Source organism: Ranitomeya variabilis, chromosome 6 (assembly GCF_051348905.1).
Source record: "Ranitomeya variabilis isolate aRanVar5 chromosome 6, aRanVar5.hap1, whole genome shotgun sequence".
Lineage (NCBI taxonomy): Eukaryota > Metazoa > Chordata > Amphibia > Anura > Dendrobatidae > Ranitomeya > Ranitomeya variabilis.
In genome coordinates, this window is record NC_135237.1 from 470721712 (window position 1) to 470746817 (window position 25106).

Below are 25106 nucleotides of genomic sequence, written 5' to 3' on the forward strand. Positions count from 1 at the left end.
CACGTTTTAATTAAAATTACTTTGTTTTGCGTACTTCCCGTTACTTAGTTTTAATAAAACCTTTATTGTTAAAGTCATGTGCAGATTACCATTACATCTGTTTTTTACTTGTGGATTTTCCTCACCTATGGGAAAAATCTGCAAGTAAAACATACATTTAAAATAGAGAGAGAAATTGACATGTTTAGGTCTTTAAAAATTCACCATAAGTCAGCTTACACTTCATTTAAAAAAAAGCAAAAAAAAAACCCAGTGGGGAATTAATTTCTATAAATCTCACTTTGCTGTGCTTTGCATAGCGAACATATGTAGGGTTGAAGATGCACCAAGTACTCATCATGGGAGATTAGCGTTAATAGTACACCTCAAATGTATGTCCTAAACTTAATGCAAATAGAAACCAAGAATTCCTATACATATACAGTAGCATATAAAAGTTTGGGCACTCCTGGTCAAAATTGCTGTTATTGTAAACAGTTAAACAACTTAAATATTAAATGATGTCTAAAAGCCTAAAGTTAAAGTGACATTTGTTTTGTTTGTTTTGTTTTTTTTGTTTTTTTTAACTAAAATACAAAAGACTTTTTGACATTTTAAAAATTACAAAAAGGAAAATGGGCAGATGCAAAAGTTTGAGCACACTTGGAGATTTGTGTGCTCAGATAACTTTGACCAAGGTTTTAGACCTTAGACTGTTAGGGTTATGGCTTATTCACTATCATTGTTAGGAAAGGCCGGGTGATGCAAAGCAGGAGAAGGCTATAAGAAGATAAAGCATTTTCACGTTGCTCTTTCCTCAATACATAATGTAATTAAGAAATAGCAGTTCACAGAAACAGTGGAGGTCAAGATAAGGTCTGGAAGACCAAGCAAAATTTCAGTAAGAGCTGATCGTAGGATTGCTAGAGAGGCAAATCAGAACCCCCACTTGACTGTAAAAGACCTTCAAAAAGATTTAGCAGAATCTGGAGTTGTGGTACATTGTTTTACGGTTCAGAGACACCTGCACAAATATAGCCTTCATGGAAGAGTCATCAGAAGAAAACCTCTCCTGCATCCTCACCATAAAATTCTGCATCAGAAGTATGCAAAACAACATCTAAACAAGCCTGGTGCATTTAGAAAACATGTCCTGTTATACTCCGGTGGCCTTGGAGCCGCATGAGACCTTCTGGAGAAGGTGGTACCTGTACAGACAGCAACCCTAAACTGACACCGCAACTAGAAGTAGCCGTGGGGTGTACCTAACACATCCTAGACACCTCGACACAGCCGGAGGACTAAATAACCCTATAGATGGAAATGGGAATTCTATCTTGCCTCAGAGCAGAAACCCCAAAGGATAGGCAGCACCCCACAAATATTGACGGTGAATATAAGAGTAAAGACACACACAGGCTGAAAACAGGATTTAGCAAAAGAGGCACTTCTAGCTAAATAGTAAAGGATAGGACAGAGTACTAAGCGGTCAGTATTAAAACTCTGAAAATATCCACAGCAGAAAATACAAAAATTCCACATCTAACTAAAGACATAGAATGTATTTCTGCATCTCCAGAGAATCCAGCTAGACTGAAAAAAATCCAAACAAGTCTAAGCTGGACAAGACAAAACAATGAATTGTTCTGAACTGAAAAGCACACTACATGTGTGCTGCAGGAAAATAAACCAGACACTTATCTTGGCTGAATTGGCAGCAGAGCAGAAGAAACCAGACAGGGATGTAAACCCTCCAAGAACAATGGATAACTGGCACTGACTAATGAATCCAGCACACCTAAATACCGAATAGAGCTGCAATCAGCAGAAACACCTGCCCTGGATTACAACCCAGAGACAACTGCACTATCACAAACAACCACCGGAGGGAGCCCAAGAGCAGAATTCACAACAATGTCCTGTGTCCTGTTAAAATAGGCCATAATGATCAAAAGATATGTGTAGAGGAAAAAGGGCTCAGAATTTCAGGAAAATAACATCTTGCTAACCATTAAATATGGGGGTGGTTAAATCATGCTTTGGGGTTATGTTGCAGCCAATGGCATGGGGAACATTTCACGGGTAGTAGAAAGAATGGATTCAATGAAATTTCTACAAATATTTGATGCAAATATAACACCATCTGTAAAAAAGCTGAAGCGGAAAAGAGGATGGCCTCTGCAAATAGATAATGATCCTAAACACACGTCAAAATCCACAATAGACTACCTCAAAAGGCGCAAGCTGAAGGGTTTTACAATGGCCCTCACAGTCCCCCAATCTGAACATTATTGAAAATCTGTGGATAGACCTCAAAATAGCAGTGAATGCAAGACGACCCAGGAATCTCACAGAACTCGAGTAATTTTCCAAGGAAGAATGAATGAAAATCCCTAAAAAAATAAGAATTGAAAGACTTGTCTGGCTACAAAAAACGTTAACAAGCTGTGAAATTTTCAAAAGGGGGTGCTACTAGGTACAAACCATGCAGTGTGCCCAAACTTTTGCATTGGACATGTTCCTTTATGTAATTTTTTAAAATGGAAAAGATGAAATATTTTTTGCCTGAAATGCAAAGGAAATGTTTCATCTTTAACTTTAGCCTTTTTAGAGTTCACTTAATCTTCAACTTAGTTAACTGTTCACAATAACCGTAATTTTGACCAGGGGTGCTCAAACTTTTACATGCCATTGGATATGCATTTCAAGTCCTAAACACAAGGAAAAAATTACATTAAAAAATATCTTTACTAATAGGACGCTGCATTTAGAAAAAAGAACAAAAAACTGACAGAACAAGAACACTACAAAACAAAAACATCTATGTAGCGTGTTATATATTCCCTTATAGAATTTTATGTAACTTATGGCTGCAGCACTTATTGGGCCCCCAAAAATTGCAAACAAACACTGTGGGGCATTTCGGAAAAAAAAAAATTAAAATGTAAGACCAGTATTGTATAAAAAGCTGGAATAATACATTATGTGCATGTGTGCCAGTTCCAGCATCAGACAATTAAATCGACGCCACTCCTAGACTAGTGCAGATTCGTGCTAAAATTTACACAAATTTGTGGTGATAATCATATTAAAATTTGCTGTGCCATGGATAACCACACCCACTTCAGCCAAGCTCCACTGAATTTAAGGTTACGGTCACACTATCAGTATTTGGTCAGTATTTTACATCAGTATTTCTAAGCCAAAACCAGGAGAGGAACAAACAGAGGGAAAGTATAATAGAAACACGTCACCACTTCTGTATTTTTCCCCCGCTCCTGATTTTTGCTTACAAATACTGATGTAAAATACTGACCAAATACAGATAGTTTGAGCATAGCCTTAAAAATAAAAAAAAGTGGAACAATTTTTTTCTCAAATTTCATCCATATACAATCAGCTTTTTTACCCAGCGGCTATTAATCTTTTACAGGACTATTTACCCTTCCATATGTTACAGAATTGTAATGTATCTGTAAAAATCGGATACCCGTCTGATAGTCCGTGTGGAATGCAAGTTTTTTTTTTCTCACACTATCCGATTCAGAGTGAAATGCCGAATAGAGCCGAGAAAAAAAAAATATGCAGATCTGCACGGCCTCACTAAATAACACTGGTCCGAGTGCAATACAATTTTTTTATTGGAATTCACCCATCCAATTTACATTGTAGTGTGAGCGAACCCCGAGTCCTGTCTTTATATTTCCAATGACGTTTGGATCCACTTCTGGCTCTGTATGAAAAACCACCGCAAAAAAAGGAAGGTTTTTCCAAAGAACACTGCCAATCAAGCAACCTGCGATGTGTCAGATACAGTACTGTATGTGTTAGAATACGTCAATATTTCAGCCAGTCATGCCTGAATCAGAGTTGTGTTTAGTAGATGTTTAAAGGGAACACATCATTAGTAGAGATGAGCGAATATCTTCGGCTCCCTCGTTATTCGGCAAGCTATAGCACTTATTGAAGAAACGGCATCGGGAACCTGGCTAACTGGATTGCTCCTGATAATCAGGTGTCCAGTGTTGCAGCTGCATGTGTCGCGGTTGTGTGACTGTCATAACACATGCATGTAGAGCCCAGCACACAGGCTTTCCATGTATGGGTTGTGACTGTCAAACAACCGCGTCACACGCAGCTGCAACACTGGACAGCTGATTATCGGGAGCGATCCAGTTAGCCGGGTTCCCAAAGCAGCTTCTTCAATAAGCGCTATAGCTTGCCGAACAACGAGGGAGCCGAAGATCTTGTGTGTGAACTTGGCCTAAGTTTAACTGATATTTCTTAATGAATGTAGATGTAATTAAGCTTGTATTAGACATTACGTCTAGCAGGGTGTTGAACTGTAAGATACCATTCCAATATAATTTATAATCAGATTCTTCTAACATGCATGGAAATAAGCCTCACACAGATGCATTACATTTGTGCTTTCAGTCATTCAGTAAGACTGTAGGTGGTTCTCTAGCACTATGCATGTTATCGTCTTCAGTTTACACTTGTGAAGCACAACGCACATCATGCAGAAATGTCCAAATACCAAGAGGTGACAAGCAAAGTTTAGAGAAATTTTTCAGCATATTGAGAAGTCCCAGCCTCAGCAGTCCGATCTTTGGACATTATCCTCGTGGTCCAAACCTTCTGATCCTGAAGATTGGTGGAGAAACTGCCCTGTGGCTCCAATGTAAAGTCTAGATCTCATGGGCCATTTCTGGAAGAAAGAAAAAAAAAAATTAAAGCATCTAGGCTTTTCTGTGGACTGAATGTGCTTTTAGGCTTGATTTGTCCACTTTAAAGAATAACAATGCTGAAATAAATCACCTGCCCACAAGGCCACGTTCAATGCGTCTGGGGGATCCATCCGAATCTCCAAAAAACAGAATTCAGACAAAGCCGTACAGTGCAAAGAAATGGAATTCACAGTGAATTAATTCATGTATTTCTGACATTGTCCATCTTTTCAGTCAGACACAAAGACATAGGCTATGGGCCTCATTCATTAAAGGTTCTACACTAGTATTCTGGAAAAAGCTTTGAAAAGTTGCAAAATGTTTCAGCAACTCATGGCTGCGCTAAAATTGTGCGACTTTTTGCGTTCTCGTGTTGCTTTCACTCAGCTCTGATAAAGTGGGTTAAGCTGGGGAATGACGACCATCAGTCATCAAATTCATAATGAGTGGTGGCATTCACTACGCCACAGGTCTTACTCCAGGAGAGACTGGAGTAGGATTTGTGGCGAGGTGCACGCCACTTGTCCGACGCTCCCGATTTATGAATCGGTAGCACATGACTCCAGCACATGTCTTCATTAAGACAGTCATGAAGAACACCGGTCTTGTTGAATTGGGCCTTGTCGCATCAGCCCTGATTTGTAGGGCATTTCAGACCCGGTCACATATTAGAAAATGAAAAAACATAGACACTACAGCTCCATAGTTCTATTGTATTCTATTATATAACACATCTGACAGATTTCTCATTTACCGTTAAACCTGCCGCAACATTACAAAGTCAATCATTCCATAAAATAATACCATAAGTCCTCTCATCCTTCTAGCAATACCACAACTGTTCTGTTTGTGAATTATTACATTTTCATAGTAGAATTATTGTGTTTGTATTAAACTAGAAATATTCTGAGAATTGTTTTAATTTTGTTTTCTTCAATTAGTTGTTTTTTTTTGCTAATAAACAGCAGTGCCCATACACCTGTGTTTCTCGGCTGCCTACACTTTGTACATTGAAGAACCTGAAGATATGGCAACATATGTATGACTGTTCCAGAACTAAAGCTTATAAATTGTGTTAATATTTTATTTAGCCCCCCAAAAAAGGCAATTATTTTACAGAATTATCTAGTTATTGCTGCTCTTACTCATTTTAATATTAACCCCTTTCTGCCAGCTGACGGAATAGTACGTCAGCTGGCAGTATCCCCCGCTTTGAGGTGGGCTCCGGCGGTGAGCCCACCTCAAAGCCGCAACATGTCAGCTGTTTTCAAGTGTGAACAGGTGCAAGCTAAGAGAGCTACTCTTTCTAACAAAATTAAAGCTATATATATATATATATTAGCTCTGAAATGCTATAATATGTAAACATTGAATATATGAAATTGGAACTGCACTACTGCTGTAGAAAACAGGTTAAAAAAAATGAAGATACTTCGGGTACTAATTGGCCAATTTGTGTGAGCCCAACAGCCAGCGACAAGGAGTATTCCTATGTAGGGACCCTAAACCTAACATGATGCCTCTCCCGGGTTTTTCTGTTAGAGTGCAGTGTATGATAATTATATTATAATATTAAATAATAAACAAGTACAGTACATCTTATTACTGTTGTGGAATTATGTTCTGTACATCTTCATGTGGTTGATAAAAACACCTAGAACACAAACAACCTGAAAATAAATATATATATATATATATATATCTCAGAAACAGAAACCATATTATTGAAAAAGAGTTTGAAGCCTATCTATCAGAACTGTTACAAGCAGTAGCCAATGGAGCTCCAAAATAGTATTACGACAGAAACACATGGAGCATATAATCCAAAGAGAGATTAAAAGAAATGTATACTATGAATTATCTTAAAATATTTATTTTAATCTCTTTGAATTACATGCTCCATGTGTTTCTGTTGTAATACATGTAATGTATATCTCTCACAAAATTAGAATATTATCAAAAAGTTAACTTATTTCAGTTCTTCAATACAAAAAAGTTAATCTCGTATTATATAGACTCACTACAAACAGTGATCTATGTCAAGAGTTTATTTCTGTTAATGTTGATGATTATGGCTTACAATGAAAGCCCAAAAGTCATTATCTCAGTAAATTAGAAAACCTTTGCAGGTGTTTTTTTTTTTAATTATTCTAAGCGTTTAAAAAGAAGGTCCCTTAGTCTGTTTCAGTAGGCTCCACAATCATGGGGAAGACTGCTGACAGATGTCCGAAAGGCAGTCATTGACACAATCCACAAGGAGGGTAAGCCACAAAAGGTCATTGCTAAAGAAACTGGCTGTTCACAGAGTACCCAAGCATATTAATGGAAGGTTGAGTGGAAGGAAAGTGTAGTAGACAAAGGTGCACAAGCAACCGGGATAACCGCAGCCTTGAAAGAATTGTTAAGAAAAGGCCATTCAAAAATTTGGGGGAGATTCACAAGGAGTGGACTGCTGCTGGAGTCATTGCTTCAGGAGCCACCACACACAGACGTATCCAAGACATGGGCTACAAGTGTCGCATTCTTTGTGTCAATCCACTTATGATTAGTAGACAACGCCAGAGTCATCTTAACTGGGCCAAGGAGAAAAAGAACTGGACTGTTGCTCAGTGGTCCAAGGTGTTGTTTTCAGATTAAAGAAAATTTTGCATTTCATTTGGAAATCAGAGTCTGGAGGAAGAGTGGAGAGGCCACAATCCAATCCAAGCTGCTGGAGGTCTAGTGTGAAGTTTCCACAATCAGTGCTGGTTTGGGGAGCCATGTCATCTGCTGGTGTAGGTCCACTGTGTTTTATCAAGACCAAAGTTAGTGCAGCAGTCTATCGGGAAATGTTAGAGCGCTTCATGCTTCCCTGTTCCGACAAGCTTTCTGGAGATGGAAATTTCATTCCCCAGCAGGACTTGGCACCTGTCCACACTGCCAAAAGTACCAATACCTGGTTTATAAACAACAGTATCACTGTGCTTGATTGGCAGCAAACTCACCTGACCTTAACCCCCATAGATGCTCTATGGGGTATTGTCAAGTGTAAGATGAGACACCAGACCCAACAATGCAGACTTGCTGAAGGCTGCTATCAAAGGAACCTGGGCTTCCATAACACCTCAGCAGTACCACAGGCTGATCACCTCCATGCCACGCCACATTGAAGCAGTAATTGATGCAAAAGGAGCCCCGACCAAGTATTGAGTGCATTTACTGAACATACATTTCAGTAGGCCAACATTTCGGATTTTAAAATCATTTTTCAAGCTGGTGTTATAAAGTATTCTAATTTACTGAGATAATGACTTTTGGGTTTTCATTGGCTGTAAGCCATAATCATCAACATTAACAGAAATAAACACTTGAAATAGATCACTCTGTAATGACGCTATATAATGAGTTTCACTTTTTGTATTGAAGAACTGAAATAAATTAATTTTTGATGATATTCTAATTTAGTGAGAAGCACCTGTATATAAATTATGCTGTGCCTCCATACTTTAAGGACCAAATGCGAGTCCTCTTGGTATATTTCTAGCAAGCATACTTTTAGATTACTTGCCTCAATGGTATTGAAAAGTCAGCAGTATAAAAAAATATATTATTATTGCCCAATTCACATTTATTTTCACGTTCGATTGCAGATGCATAACTCTTTAGGTACACAGTTATCTGGGCAAGGGACTAGCTAGCTAGGATTAACATTGTAAGTCACATTGCCTTTCTTTACCCACCTCTGAGAGGATGCCCATTAGCCCTGAAGTACAGACTGCAGGGAGGGAAACATGGTTAACCAAAAAAATTTGCAAGGCTCTACATAATTTAAGTTTAGCTGATGGCTGCACACAACTTTGGAAAACAATTTGTATTTTCCCAATGCACATAAAATGAAGACTGAAGCAGCTTTTTAATAGATTTTTATTTCTATATATTTTTTGACACTTCTAATGTAAATCAATGTGTTTCCAATGTGACAGACAACAAACAAATTCCATATAGTCAAATACTGCGGTCGTACTTCTGGTTGTCAATTGCCAAAAACATCAGATGAGTTAGGACAATGTTGGAGATGGAAGAGAGTATGACTTCAGGATCAGACTATACAGCATTGGTTTGTAGTTTCTTACCCTGGAGATATCATAAGAGCTGTAGTAACTTTTTTGTCAGGATTTATCCACTCACTGTGTCCTAGGAATGCAGCAAGAATCAGGGGTGTGCTGGGCTGTCAGTATTGTGAGTGACAGCCAGGGCCGGACTGGCCATCTGGCAATTCTGGCAAATGCCAGAAGGGCCTGTCTAGTTGTGGGCTGCCTTGTCTGTTACGTTAATAGAATCGGTGTTCTCAAGATACCCACTGTTAAGAGTTGTGATGGAGCACAAAGTCGCTGACTCCGTCACTTACCCCGGCAGGCCACAGGTATCATTAGAAATATTGGTCTTGTAGTAAATCTTCCTTTCCTCCATCCAGGGTAATATTAGTAATATATTGCATCTAGTGCTTGGGGACAGGGACAGCATGGGCCTCTGTGATTTCAAATGCCAGGGCTGAATTTCAGCCCCAGTCCGTACCTGATGACAGCCCAGTGGCCCAATCTGGATGGACCCGCTGGCCATCCACCAGGTGTCACCCTTTCAGAGTGATTACCTGGCAATTTAGCTGGTTGAAAATAGTCAGACAATTGCCAGTTGTAGCTTTGCTTGGTGGTGTGTATGCTTTGTGCTTAAGGTACCGTCACACTAAACGATATCGCTAGCGATCCATGTCGTTGCAGCGTCCTGGATAGCGATATCGTTGAGTTTGACACGCAGCAGCGATCTGGATCCTGCTGTGATATCGCTGGTTGTTGCTGAAAGTCCAGAACTTTATTTGGTCGTCAGATCGCCGTGTATCATTGTGTTTGACAGCAAAAGCAACGATACCAGCGATGTTTTACAATGGTAACCAGGGTAAATATCGGGTTACTAAGCGCAGGGCCGCGCTTAGTAACCCGATGTTTACCCTGGTTACCAGTGTAAAATGTAAAAAAACAAACAGTACATACTCACCTTCGCGTCCCCCGCTGTCCGCTTCCTGCACTGACTTTCACACTTTGGTTGGCCCTTGAGTTGATCAGGCATTGTTCAATCTCACACCTTGGTCAGCCAGTATTTACTTTTCACACATCACTAAATTTAATTAAACTGTACCAATATTAGCAGCCATGCTCCTGTGAGGAGACCAAGACATTATGGTTTAAACTTGGGAAAAATCACAAAAATAAATGTGTTTCACCTACTGCTGTACCTTTTTTTTTTTCTTTCACTAAAAATGCAGAAAAACCTGATGCCTATGTTTTTTGCTGAAACGATGAAAGAATCGACATGCTGCGGTTTAAAAAATAATGCAACAGTTTTCCAATTCAGCCAGGAAAAAAAAACAAAAAAAACAACAATGTGTGCATGAGACTTCTGAAATCTCATAGCTTTTGCTGGTACTTTAAAACGTAGCTTAAAATTTGCTTTAAATAAAAAAGAAAACGCAGTAAAAATGTAACATGTGAACATAGCCTTAGACTTAAACTCCCTTGTCTCTCGACTTGTCCATGAGTAGTGACTCAGCATCACACTTATTAGTCCTTAATGAAAAAAAATTGTATAATGTTCCATTTTAGAGGCATTGGGGCTATAAATGTGCTTTTCCCCTTGCATGGCCTGGATAAGAACTCATTCTATACTAAGCAGTATGGATTTCATATATGTGATAGATTTGATATCTTTAATGACATGGTAGGAATGTAGTCTCATACCTTGACAGGATGTAAATATCCATCCCCACTGTGCAGCGTTCCTAGAAGTTCTGGACTGACACTGCCAGAGTTACCAGGAGTTGTGGACTGATGGCTGTGGCTGTTCTCATCTTCTTCCTGGAGACTACGTGTAAGATGCGCAATGTAGGTGGTGGCAAGTATGAGAACATCCAGCTTTGAAAGTTTTGTATCTGGAGGCACAGAAGGTAAAGTTCTCTGTAACTCTAGAAAGGCATGTCTCAGAGTTTGCACGCGGTTTCTTTCACGGGCAGCATTGGCAGCAGCAGGACGACCTCCCATGGTACTTCCTCCAGCTTTTACCGTTTCTAATGTTCCTTTCCCCAAGGAAAGGTGTGAGCCTCTCTCAGAGCCACCAGGAGATTCTTCTCTGCTGTGTACAAGACTGGTCACTAGAGGGCGCTGGACTTTCTCCACCATCGCCACACTGGGTGCTGCAAAAGATAGAGTCAGTTGTTAGTAGCTCAGGAGAAATATGCGCCCATATTTACTATCATTGGGCCAGAATTCGTGTGCAAGTTGTTTCTTCTTGTGAAAATTTGTCTGCTTTGCCTAAGGCCTCTTTCACAGTTCTGTCTTTCATCTCCCGTCATAATGCATCGCTTTGTGAAAAAAACGGATCCTGCGATTTTGCCCGCAGGATGCGTTTTTTTCTCATAGACTTGTATTAGCGACGGATGGCCACACGTTTCATCCGTCGTGCACTGGATGCGTCGTAAAATCGCTGTCTGTCGGGCGGAGAAAACGGACAGAGGAACGTTTTTTCTGCACGTCGGAAAATCGCTCAGCGACAGATCCTGCGCTGCCCATCGTTGGCTATAATGGAAGCCTATGGATGCAGGATCCATCGCTGACTGTGAAAAGCAGGAATCCAGTGACGGATGCCATCTTTTCAAACTGAGCATGCACGGAAGAATTTTACCGTCAGGGATATTGTCGCTCTCTCTCTCTCTTTTTACTATTGATGCTGCCTATGCAGCATCAATAGTAAAAAATTGTAATGTAAAAAAAAAAAAAAAAAAACCCGCAGTATTCTCACCTTCCGTCCCGTGCAGCTAGCGTTCCCAGTAATGCGAGACCGCAACGTCATCGGGTCATTTCGCAAGGCATTACTGGGAACGGTAGATGCCGGGAGCATCAGGAAGGCTGCAGGGGACGCCGGAAGGTGAGAATATGGTGATTTTTTATTTATTTTTTTTTTAAATATGGGTTGTGTGCACCCATTTTTTTTTTTTTTACAATCTGCACAGGATCCATCATTTCAACGGATCCTGTGCAGATTGTAAAAACGGAAGTGTGAAAGAAGCCTAAGAGGTCATTCAGACTTTAGATTTTTTTGCATGCAAGAAAATTGTACTGATTATTGTGATCAGAGTTGCATCAGTGTCTTGTCCGATTATCATCTGATTTTCTTGTACATGGAGAGATTTAAAAAAAAAAAAAAAAAAAAACTCCACCTTCTCCATTCTGACAGTGTGAAAATAGGAGCTCACTCAGATGTCATCCGAGTGCGATCCAGTGTTATCATGGACCCACAGACTTACATTGCTAATTTTAATCCAACCCTTAAATCAATATTGGACTTGACTAATATTTTCCACTGACCACTTGGTCCAAGGAAAAAAATAAAAATAAAATATCGGACATGTGAATGGCCTTATACACTACTTTGGCTCGCAAAAGTATTCACCCTCTTGTTTTTTACCTATTTTGTTACATTATAATCTGTGTTTAATATTTTTGTGATCCGATTTGTGCGTGATAAGTTAGTGAAGATTATTATAGGCAAATGAAAATGTATGGGATCATATAACTAAAAAAATTGTATGTGCATGTGTATTCACCTCTTTTGCAATGAAGCTCCTAAAAATTTCTGGTGCAAGCAATTCCCTTCATGAGTCACATACATATTGGCAGGAAGTCCCCCTGTGTACAATCTCAGTGTCACTCGGTCTGTCAGTATATACACTAATTTTCTGAAAGGCCACAGAGACTGCAACACCAATAAGCAAGAGGCACCACTGACCAAACACCATGAAGACCACGGAGATCTCAAACAAGTCAGGGACAAAGTTGTTGAGAAGTACAAGTCAGGGTTGGGTTATTAAATAAAAAATAACCCAATCTCTGACGATCCCCCAGAGAACCATCAAATCCATTATCACATGGAAAGAACGTGGTACCACAACAAACCTGCCAGGAGACGGCCGCCCACCAAAACTCTCAGCCCCGGCAAGGAGGGCATTAATCAGAGAGGCAACACAGAGACCAAAAGGTAACTCTGAAGGAGCTGCAGAGTTCCCAAGCAGAGACTGGAGTATCTATCCATACAACTACAATACGCAGAACACTCCATAGGAGGTGACCTTTATGGAAGAGTGAGCAGAAAAAAAAGGCCTTTCCTTACAAAAATTATATTTTGTTAAACTCAAAACAAAACGTATATATGGGAGACTTCCCAAATGTATGGAGGAAGGTGCTGTGGACCAGAATTTAATCTTTTTGGCCACCAAGGTAAATGCTGTCAGGCATTAAACCAATGCAGATCACCCCAAGAACATCATCCCCACAGTGAAACATAGCAGTGGTAGATCATCATGCTGTGGTTTTTCGGCAGTAAGGACAGAGAAAATGGTCCAAATTGAGGGGAAGATGATGGTGCGAAGTACAGGGAAATTCTTGAGCAAAACCTATTTTAAACTGTCAGTGATCTGAGACTGGGACGGAGGTTCACCTTTCAGCAAGACAATGGCCCAAAGCATACTGTTACAGCAACACTCAAGTGGTATAAGGGGAAACGTGTAAAGTCTTGGAGTGGCCAAGTCAAAGCCCAGACCTTAATCCAATTGAGAATTTGTGATCAGACTTGAAGATTGCTGTTCTCCAGAGGAAATCATCTAACTTGAAGGAGCTGGAACAGTTTTGCCTTGCAGAATGGGCAAAAATCCAGTGACAAGATGTAGAAAGCTCATAGAGACTTATGCGAAGCAACTTGCAGCTGTAATTACCGCCAAAGGAGGCTCTACAAAGTACTGACTTTAGGGGTAAATAGTTATGCACACTAAAGTTTTCAGATATTTTGTCCCATTTGTTGTTTGCTTCACAATAAAAGAAAACTAAATGTTCTTTACATGAACTGATCCAAACCCTCAAAAAAAAAAAAAAAAAAGAAGAAAAAAAAGTGAATTTCCAGGTTGTGAGGTAGCAAAACACGAACAATGCAAAGGTGTAGCTGTAGCACAGGTAGGTAGAGCCCTATGTGTTTCCCCAAGAAGCAAAAGAGATGATTGCTCTGTTCAGGATAGGGGCCTTTTTTGCCTTGAATTAGACCCCAATGGCTCATTTATGTGCGCTACTAACATACAATAACGCTGCAGCCCTTTGGCATCCACGATCTGTATTCAGTCCTATTTTCACTGGAGATTGCCACTCACGGCATGACCCATAGCACGTCTAGGCACAATACCACACAAGAATCACTGATGCAGCAATCATTTTTTTCCAAGGGGCCACATGAGAGATTGTTGTGAGGGCTGAATTAACAGGCTGAAATTAATTCTGGTCAATAGTAATATTAATATAAAATTATAACATTTAATAATATTAATTGCATCACTTAATATTGAGCAGAATTAAGTATGCAGGGATCCCCCTATATACTGTATAAGCCCACAAACAGCCCCCATATATACAGAAAGAACCCCCCACATTTAGAGTCCTAACAAAGCCCCTATATACAGTATTAGCCCCCACATAGCCCCCTACACACAGTAAAGACCCTACATAGCCCCCTGCATACAGTATCAGCCCCTATATACAGTGTGACCTCTATATACAATATGAGACACCCACATAACCCCATACATAAATTGTGAGCCCCACATGGTTTCTCTATATACAGTATGAGACATCCACATACAGTGTGAGTCCACACACAGCCTTTCTATATACACTGCTCAAAAAAATAAAGGGAACACTAAAATCCCACATCACATATCACTGAATGAAATATTCCAGTTGTAAATCTTTATTCATTACATAGTGGAATGTGTTGAGAACAATAAAACCTAAAAATGATCAACGCAAATCACAACTAATATCCCACGAAGGTCTGGAGTTGGAATGATGCTCAAAATCAGAGTGGAAAATAAAGTTATAGGCTGATCCAACTTCAGTGGAAATGCCTCAAGACAAGGAAATGATGCTCAGTAGTGTGTGTGTGGCCTCCATGTGCCTGAATGACCTCCCTACAATGCCTGGGCATGCTCCTGATGAGGTGGTGGATGGTCTCTTGAGGGATCTCCTTCAAGACCTGGACTAAAGAATTCGCCAACTACTGGACAGTGTGGTGCAACGTGACGTTGGTGGATGGTGCGAGACATGATGTCCCAGATGTGTTCAATCAGATTCAGGTCTGGGGAACGGGCGGGCCAGTCCATAGCTTCAATGCCTTCATCTTGCAGGAACTGCTGACACACTCCAGCCAAATGAGGTCTGGCATTGTCCTGCATTATGAGGAACCCAGGGCCAACCGCACCAGCATATGGTCTCACAAGGGGTCTGAGCATCTCATCTCGGTAACTAATGGCAGTCAGGCTACCTCTGGCAAGCAAATGGAGGGCTCCAAAGAAATGCCACCCCACCCCATTACTGACCCACTGCCAAACCGGTCATGCTGATGGATTTTGCAGGCAGCAGATCGCTCTCCATAGTGTCTCCAGACTCTGTCACATGTGCTCAGTGTGAACCTGCTTTCATCTGTGAAGAGCGCAGGGCACCAGTGGCGAACTTTGCTAATCCTGGTGTTCTGTGGTAAATGCCAAGTGTCCTGCACGGTGTTGGGCTGTGAGCACAACCCCCATCTGTGGACGTCGGGCACTCAGACCATCCTCATGGAGTCGGTTTCTAACAGTTTGTGCAGACACACGCACATTTGTGGCTTGCTGGAGGTCATTGTGCAGGGCTCTGACAGTGCTCCTCCTGTTCCTCCTTGCACAAAGGCTGAGATAGCGGTACTGCTGCTGGGTTGTTGCCCTCCTACGGCCCCCTCCACGTCTCCTGGTTTACTGGCCCATCTCCTGGTAGTGCCTCCAGCCATTACGCTGACAGACACAGCAAACCTTCTTGCCACAGCTCACATTGATGTGCCATCCTGGATGAGCTGCACTACCTGAGCCACTTGTGTGGGTTGTAGAGTCCGTCTCATGCTACCACGAGTGTGAAAGCACAACCAACATTCAAAAGTGAGAAAAACATCAGTCAGAAAGCATTGGTACTGAGATGTGATCTGTGCTCCCCACCTGCAGAACCACTCCTTTATTGAGTGTGTCTTCATAATTGCCAATAATTTTCATCTGTTGTCTATTCCATTTGCACAACATCATGTGAAATTGATTGTCAAACAGTGTTGCTTCCTAAGTGGACAGTCTGATTTCACAGCAGTTTGATTTACTTGGAGTTATATTCTGTTATTTAAGTGTTCCCTTTATTTTTTTGAGCAGGGTACAATGTGAGCCTACTCCGATTGGTGTGGTGGAAGACGGAGCTGGAAACAGTGGATGGGTGGCGGGTGAAGGCGTGGTGCAGCCCGTGGGCTACTATTCTCAGCCCGTTAGCTGTCTTAGTCCTTGGACTGGACTGAAACAGCCAGAGGGCCGGATATGCCCTGTGGGCCACACTTTGCCCAGGGGTGCTGTGAGGCCATTGTAAAATTCTAGCATTAAAGCAGTTGGTCACCACTTAGCTATTAATGCCAATTGGATAAATTCCATCACACAATCCAGCACTTCTTTAGAATTGTAACGTCTGTATTTTATAATGATAAATATCCACAGATAGAAACCAGCAGTGAAAAGTTGTTCTTTTTAGGAGGATATTTATCATTATGAAATAGAGACGTTATAATTTCAAAAGAGAGCTGGATTGCGTGATGGAATTTCTCCAATGTGCTTGATGTCCTGCCGGCCTGCAGGTTCCTTGCACTCTGTCTGATAAGGATGAATAGCTGAGAACTTTAAATTACTGCCAGGTAAGCACGTCTCAGGTTACGTAGATATTGATGGCCTATCTGAAGCTGGTTACCACTCCAGCTGAATGTAAACAGTGTGTGGTGACAAAACAGCAGAGCTCCATACACTTAGTAGTGACCTGAGCTGCATTGCCTGAGATTGGCCATGGTGCAGAACGAGGAGCAGCGCTGTTCGGCTCAACATACTGTTCACATCTAATTGCCAGAGTTTCAAATAGCTGATCAGTGAAGATACCGGGTGTCGGACACTCACTGATCTGGTCTGTGGTGGACACAGACAGAAGAGGGCTCCTGTGACAAAAGCGGCCCCTTCACCTTGTAGCCCCTGTGCAGCCGCACAGGTTGCACCAACAGTTTGTGCGCACTTGGATCTGGTATTGATGTCTTATCTTACAGATGGGTCAACAACCGCTACGTAGTGGACAATACCTGTAATCTTCACATTAATTTAGAATAAAATGTTGCTTGTACCCAATGAATTATGCCTGACGATGGCTGCGGACGAGAGAATGAAAAATCATTCGCATTTCATCCAGAATACTCAGATGATTTTCATCTAATTTTCATTTCACATTTAGATTAAAATATGTACATGATCAAATACATTTCTATCATAACCCTAGAAAACTGTATCTGTTAAAATCAGATGCCACTCGGATGTTCTGTCTGAGATCTGCTCTTTCACGCACTTAGACTTCAATGAGTGATTTTTATCCGAAAGTTGTGCACGCTAAGATTTTTATTTTTCACGGACAATTAGATGAAGAGAGAAATCGTCCATCTAAACAGCCATGTCTGATCACAAACTGGACCGCACTCGTCCCTAATCTACACGCTTTGCAGGAGCCCGACCTGTCACTAATGTAACAAGTCATTTTTATATGTTGTTAATTTCATGTTTCTAGCTCACAACTTTTCTTACCTGGAGGTTTTGTGATTGAGGTCATGTGAATAAGCAGATAAGTGACTTCCATACCAATGTTTTCTATTGCTTGGCACTGTAAATTACACTTTTTCAGCTTACATATATAATGTACACATTTTGCTGAAAGTGTTTAAAAAGTCATAATGTCAATGTTCAGGTATATTGACAAGTAGCAGAGAACGGATTGGAGTCTCAGATCTGTCACCATCACATTTATACCGGCTCTATTATTGGGCAGATTAACTATTAGATTTTTTTTTTTCAGATTACAAAGAAAAGGAAAGATTTAGAAAGACGCTGTGAAAAGTCCGGGTCCTTCTGACAACCTGATGAAATGTGTGCAGACCTTGCATAAACTGTGTGCTCTCATCTGATACTATCGTGGGCATAAACCCTCAGACACTTCTATTATACAGGTAATGATCTAGAAAGGGAGGATAGTAATCCTAAAATAAAATTTGTGGGATCATAGGTAGAACATTGACACGATAAACAGTTGTTCCTAAAGCCATAAAGTGTAGGGGTTTTTGGAATGAAAATTCTACTTATTTTGCAGTGGGCTCTGCCGCCATTTGTAACACATTATTTGCAGCACTGCAGGCAAAAAAATTATTTAATAAAATCAGTTTTACATGTTCTTTCTTTAACACTTTTGACTGGTTGTAGTGCATTTTATTTTTTATAAATCTGTTCTATTACCTTTGTTTTTTGGGTAAGTTTTTTTTATGTGATTCAAAGATAATATAATTTAAAGATTCCTTATAAAGTATTTGTGAAAAATGTAACAAACATTCTAAAAAAAATAAACAAAACCACAATATACAATAATGCACGTACAAACCACACAAATGAAAAATAAAAGTCACAAAAATGTATGTGTTGTATCTAATATTTCCCTATTGATCTTCAGGAAACAAGTCGTTGCCGAAATGCCAGAAAAAAAAGCTATTAGAATAGCAAAACTTTTATTATCCTAGGTGGTTTGCAGAATTTGTTTAGGGTTTTTTTTTTATGCAAAGAACCCTCAAAATGAAAATCTAAAATGTACTACAAGCGGGACATTTTTATGGCACCTTATCACAGTTTGGGTGATTTTTTGGGTGGGAGGAAAGGGGGGGGGGGGGTTTGGTCCACACACAACATGACATGCTCTAAGGGGTTTTTCCTTTCATGCTATTTTTTCCATAGGTTTCTAAATAGAAAAAAATACTAAGTTTAAATAAAAAAAATAAAATAAAAAATATAATAATAATAATATAAAAATAAAAAATAAATAAATATATATATATATATATATATATATATATATATATATATATATATATAATAAAAAGTGACAAAAGAGCAACAATTTACAAAATCTTAACAATCATGAGTGCAAGGGAAACATTAAAACCTTTTTCTGCAATCTTGTTTACATCTTAGCGCAGGAGAAATGTGAGAAATCAGGAATGTGACAGAATAGACACTTGGCTGTTAGCTCTGCTGGTACCTGTAGTTCCATCGTCTACAGTGGCAGGAGCATTACATCTCTATGGAATACCCACATTACACATATTAGTAACACAAACTGATCCATGAAGTCTTAGCCTGAAGAGCACATTACAATAACAAGAACTTCGGTCCATGATTTCTTTTGAAGCTGAAGAAATTTATACAGATTATTTTTACTGTAATTATCAACATTTTACAATTTACAGTGACTACAGAGGATGTCTTCATATCAGAACTATGGACTGTCGACAAGAATCACTGATGATCATAATTATAATGTGTTTGTACCAAATATTGTATTGTATATAATCAAAATACAATATAAATATGTAGATGTGCAGACATACATGGTAGCTCTCTCTACACACAAACTATTATTGTCTATAATATAGCGTCCTGCTGATTACTTATCAGTTTGTATGTAGTTATGTTATCCTGGGGAAAAAAAAAAACAAAACATACATTTTTGGGCCCCCACCCAAAAAAAAGGATGTAAAAACAAATGAATGCAGCCTCGTAGCACAGACATATAGTTTGCATCTCCTAATACTAAATGAGAGACACCCTGTACACTTACATGTCTATAGGAATAGTAAATTAAAGCTGGTTGGACCATGGAGGCATCTATGTATCAGACGTCAGGTTCTCGTAGGAGTTCTATCCGTGTTTTTCATAGACAGATCTCGTGCCCTTTATGGTCTATGGGGCCGTTCACATTTGTCTGTTTAATTCTTTTTGCGGACTGGTCCACACAAAACACAGAAGCAGATCTAACTCACCAGTGAAAGTCTATGAGTCCATAAAAAAAACTAAAAAAAAAAAATCATACAGCGCTCGGATGCCGTCCGTGTTCTGTCCATTTTTCACTGTTTGATATGAGAAGGTGGAGAAACCGCCATCATTTATTTTTAGTATAAAATAAAAAATGATTAAATTCTGTTGGTAAAAACTGACACTGACCAAATACTGATTTTTTTTCTTTTTGCATACCAGAAAAATCACTGCTGTCTGAATGAGAATGAGGCCTAATAGTGGACACATTATTTCACGCCAAAGTGCCAATATCTATTTATATTCCCAGGTAAACTTCTATAAATCCGTCTGCAGATTTTACCGCATAATATCATTTCACACACAACATTAATGACATAATTACGGATTCCACGTGTAAGGGAAAACAGAAAGGTACTGACACAACTTCTATCACATGATAATAGGTAGCAGGGAGGTACCTGGATCCAGAGGAGACTCCTGCGGGCAGCCAGTGGTGAGTGATCTGCAGGACTTGGGGTGATGGTCTTCTTCTGTCCCTCTGGATCAGATGATCATGGGATATAGCAGGGTCTGCCTGTCCTTAGCAGATCTGTCATCACTGAGCACAGCAGCTGTCTGTGGGGCTGTTGTCCGCCACTTCCACTCTCATCTACACCAAAACCCCAGTAGAAAGGGAGGTGGTCCAGCCTGAGCTCATGTGAAATGTTCAGATTGCTGCCGGCCCATTATTCATCACACCCCACCCACATCTCAAATGACCTACACTGGTCATGTTCACATCCAGCATTCAGCCTGGGTCAGTGCAGAGCCGACTCTGAACTCACAACTTTAGGTAGCTGCAGACACAAACATTCATCCATTATCAGATAAATGTTCCAATATCCAACCTTATATTTATCTAGGATCGTAAATAACATATTCCTATGGACGCAGTCAAAAGATTTGAGCATATCCAGAACAAATAATCAGTGGGCAGAAAAACTTAGTATTATTGTAAATGTAGAAAATGTAAGAAAAAACTCAGGAATCCGAGATATCATTGGTGCAATGTTTCTGAGACATTCAGCTCTAACAGACAGGACGGCTGCTTCATAACACATGTGGCTTTTACATCTGAAATACTCTTGATATAGTAATTTCTGGTAAGATTTGGCACATTTGAGGCTTGCTGACATAAAGACTCATGCAAGTGGCTGTATAAGAGTATGTGCACCAAAAAAACTTTGGAAAAATCTCATGTGAAATCCACGTTTTTCAATGCCATTTTCAGTACTGACAATTTTCAGTTTGTGACACAATTTTTGAAACGATTTTTGTTTTTTTTACATTTTTTTCAGCCTTTTTTAGGACCTGTTCAAACTGCGTTTTTTAATAAGGATTTTGGAGTAGATTCTGCTCCAAAATCCAAATGAAAAACCCTCCAAAGACGCTTTACGTTTCTGCTGATTTTATTGGGAAATACCTGTAGTCAGATGGTGCATTTTTCCTCGCCTGTTATTTTAAGGCTAAGTTCCAGTATTTCATGCATTTTTGTTGGTGCAGATTTCCTGTAGCATTTATGCACCAGTTAGGTCCCTTGTGTTTTTTTTCATTGCATTTTTTTAGTGAATTTTTATCACTTTTTTTCCAGTTTTGTCTCATTTTAGTATGTCATGTTTTAAATAATATTCTCAGTGTGGAAAACAAGATAATCTTGTACTTATGTTTTAAATAAAACTGCTTTGTTTGCAGATTACAAGTGATTTACTGAGTTTCTGTTGCAGAAATGCTCTAAAAACTCATGCATTTTAAATCTGTGGATTTTCATCATCTCATTCAAGTCTATGGTGAAAATTCACAAATAAAGCTCATATTTACAGCAAGGTAAATTGACATGTTGCAGAATTAAAAAACGCATCACAAATCATTTTACGTTGCTTAAAAAAAAAAGCATGTAGGCATGAAGGTTCTATAAATCCCGTTCACTTTGTTCATGCTCATATTCATTGTGTGAACTTCGCCTAACATTTAAAAGCAAATGTTAATTTTTAATGCATTTCGGTCTCAGAAAAGCTCCAATTAGGCTAAATAAATAAATAGAACAGAAAGAAATGCTCCATAGATAAAAAAAAAACAAACTTTTATGTACCATTTATTTTTGTTTGTTATTTTTCAAAACACATCTCACACTATGTTTATTGCTAATGGTTTGCTTCCTATTTATTAGTGGCCGTGTGTGTTCCAGCAAGCCATTAGCAAATCATTATTAGTAATGCAGCACAAAGAAGCAGCTACCGAGCACAGAGTGTGACTGCAGCCTGATGGCATTTTGTAACAAAATAATATGTACGGTATACATTTTTTTGCAGCAATAATTGTATATTTTTTCCAATACTATTCATCTAATGTATAGACAGCACGCATTGGATGAACAATGTGCAAAAGTTGTTAGGAATTCTATTCATTTTCTTCCTTATTACTTGGTCAAGGTATCAGTAATTATGAGTTCTCACAACAATCCAAATGTATTGAGTTTGCTTAGGGTATGTGCACACATTGCGGATTTGGTCCTGCCGATCTGCAGCAGATTTCCATGCATTGTACAGTACCATGTAAACGTATGGAAAACCAAATCCGCAGTGCACATGCTGCGGTAAATTCCGCGAGGAAACACTGGGGTTTATTTTCCACAGCATGTCAATTCTTCGTGCGGATTCTGCAGCGGTTTACACCTATTCCTTTATAGGAATCCGCAGGTGTAAAATGCAGGCATAATCCGCAGCTAAAATGCAGGAAAAATCCGCAATGGAATCCGCAATGTGTGCACATACCCTAAGAGTACGTTCACACAGGACTGAATCACTGTTGATTTTTCATTGCAGATTTTTGTTGTGTAAATTCAGAAAAATTGCTACAGCTGCGAAGGGTAAAATCCGGAGTTAAAATTGTAACCATAAATTGAAATTGTTTCATGTCTGCCGCTCAGGTAAAGAAAGTTTGTCAAGTTCTAATGGATAAACTTGTTTGATATTGAATAAATATTTGTTTTTATGGACGGGTAGCACTTTTTTATGCACCTACGGGTCTGTATCACAAAGCGGTGCACTTTAGTTCCCTCTAAAAGCAATGTGTTAAAGGGAAAATATCTCTGTAACATGTCATGCAATAGCATTTTTGTTATCTGTTCCTCCTGCATGCTATTATAATTAAAAAAATATAAAACCTACAAGAGAAAAAATGACCAAAAACCCTGCTGTAAATAAGTAAAAAGTGCATCTAGATAGTAATACTGTTTTTGATCAAAAATAGCATAAAAGCCATCCCACCAAAGTAACTCTGATCGGGACGGTCCTACACTGTCTAATAAAAAAAGTAAATGTAGCTGATACAGAAAGGCTTGTGATACTCAGGGATCTGCAAATACAAGAAACCCAGATGAATGTGTTATGCACCATCAGTTTGTCATATCTTCAGCATTGCATATCTATAAAACTGATAGGACAGAAAGACAGTTACATCTCCATGAAATTTTCCGTACTGATGCCATAGTGATGGCAATGCCATGTGGATCACATATACAGGTCCTTCTCAAAAAATTAGCATATAGTGTTAAATTTCATTATTTACCATAATGTAATGATTACAATTAAACTTTCATATATTATAGATTCATTATCCACCAACTGAAATTTGTCAGGTCTTTTATTGTTTTAATACTGATGATTTTGGCCTACAACTCCTGATAACCCAAAAAACCTGTCTCAATAAATTAGCATATTTCACCCGTCCAATCAAATAAAAGTGTTTTTTTTTTTTTTCAAAATTTGTTTATTAGATTTTTTCAATACAATACAATACAAATCATATCAATCCAATAGTACTGCAGTAATAAGACAATGTTAAATAACAACGTAACCTCAACATCCCTCCCCCCCCCCCTACAAAATCCAAATTAGAGGCCCCCAAACTTAGCTTACGTATAACCAAGAAGTGTCTCACGAAACTGGTGAGTTACCACCTATCCTCTGTAGTAAGTACCATTGGGTGTTTTCAAAATGTGCTCTCAGTTTCTCCCTTGTTTCTAGAGGGAGCGAAGGAATAAAAGTAGCCCACGTAGAAAAGAATTTACCCACTTGCTTTTCTCTATTAGTCAGTGCATCCAACCACTCCATTCTGAATATAAACTGGATTTTAGTGCGGATGAAAGGAAGTGAAGGGACTAACGGGCTTAGCCACTGGTGTAAAATGCTCTTCCTAGTCGCCGAAGCCCAAATTATAAATGTTGCCTTAATGTGTTTAGGCAGTTTGTGAGATGACTCGTCTAAGATATTAAATATGGCCCATTGTGGAGTAAGCGTGAAATTTACTTTACAAATATTCTGTAATTCTTTGTGTACCTCTCTCCATAGTTCCAGAATTTGCGGGCAACCCCACAAGTGATGGTAAATGTCAGTGTTACGAGACTTGCATTTAGAACACAAATAGACGGTGGAGGGGGACATTTTAGATTGCATGCAAGGTGTAATATAGGCTCTGTGTAGTATTAAAAGTGCCATGTCCGTGTAGCTGCTGTAAGGCAGAGTCTTTCTCTGCGACACAGTAGCCTCAAAGAGGTCTCCCACCTCCAAGCATGGCATGTCTCTCAGCCATCTCGCCAATCCTGTAGTTTTCCCTTCCCCCACCCACTTTCTACGTAATAAAGAGTAAATGTTGCTTATAGAAGCCGGGTTAGACTTTGCATTACGAATAAACCCATCTAGATTAATTCTCCCCTCCACCCCCCCCACTCCCCCCGACTGACATTTCTGTACCAAACTGCGAGCCTGGAGAAATAAGAATGGTCTGTTACTAAATAGTGGGAATCGCTGAGACGCCAATTCAAAGGATAATATAGAGAAATTAGGATCCAAGAGATCCACTACCTGCCTACAACCTTGGGAAGCCAAAAGCTTATAAAAAGATGGTGCGGAGCCCCTCAAAAACCCCGGGTTTCCCAAAAAGGACTGGAAGGGGGACAAACCAAGCTTTAAATTACAAATTTTCCTGCATTGTTTCCAAGTTTGCAGCGTCTGCCATAGTGATGGATGTTCGTGTATTCCCGTTGGGAGATCTTCCCCACTTAGGTGTAACAAGGCCGGCAACGAGATATGTGGGAAGAATTGTTGCTCTAGTTCAACATTTGCAAAGTGGGAGACACCTCTAATCCAATCAATTGCATATCTAAAATTAGCCGCTAAATTATATCTTCCCAAGTCAGGAAAATTTACTCCACCTTCCAATCTCGTTGCCTGCAATCTTGCAAGACTTATTCGTGATCTACCTCCAACTCCCCAAATGAATTTACGAAAGTTTAGGTTCAATAAGTCCAGGTCTGATCTAGTCAGGAGAAGGGGCAGCGTCTGAAAGGT

At 39.5% G+C, this 25106-nt stretch overlaps 1 protein-coding gene across 1 annotated transcript; it reads right to left on the bottom strand.

Moving 5' to 3' along the window:
- Positions 1 to 3603: 3603 nt before the first annotated feature.
- TCF24 (transcription factor 24) lies at positions 3604 to 20394 on the bottom strand. The gene is made up of 3 exons (XM_077267818.1): positions 20178 to 20394; positions 10481 to 10932; positions 3604 to 4690 (listed from the first exon to the last, which is right to left on the bottom strand). Exons 2-3 carry the CDS (start codon positions 10916 to 10918, stop codon positions 4577 to 4579), a joined length of 552 nt encoding a protein of 183 aa, XP_077123933.1. The 5' UTR covers positions 10919 to 10932; positions 20178 to 20394; the 3' UTR covers positions 3604 to 4576.
- Positions 20395 to 25106: the final 4712 nt, after the last annotated feature.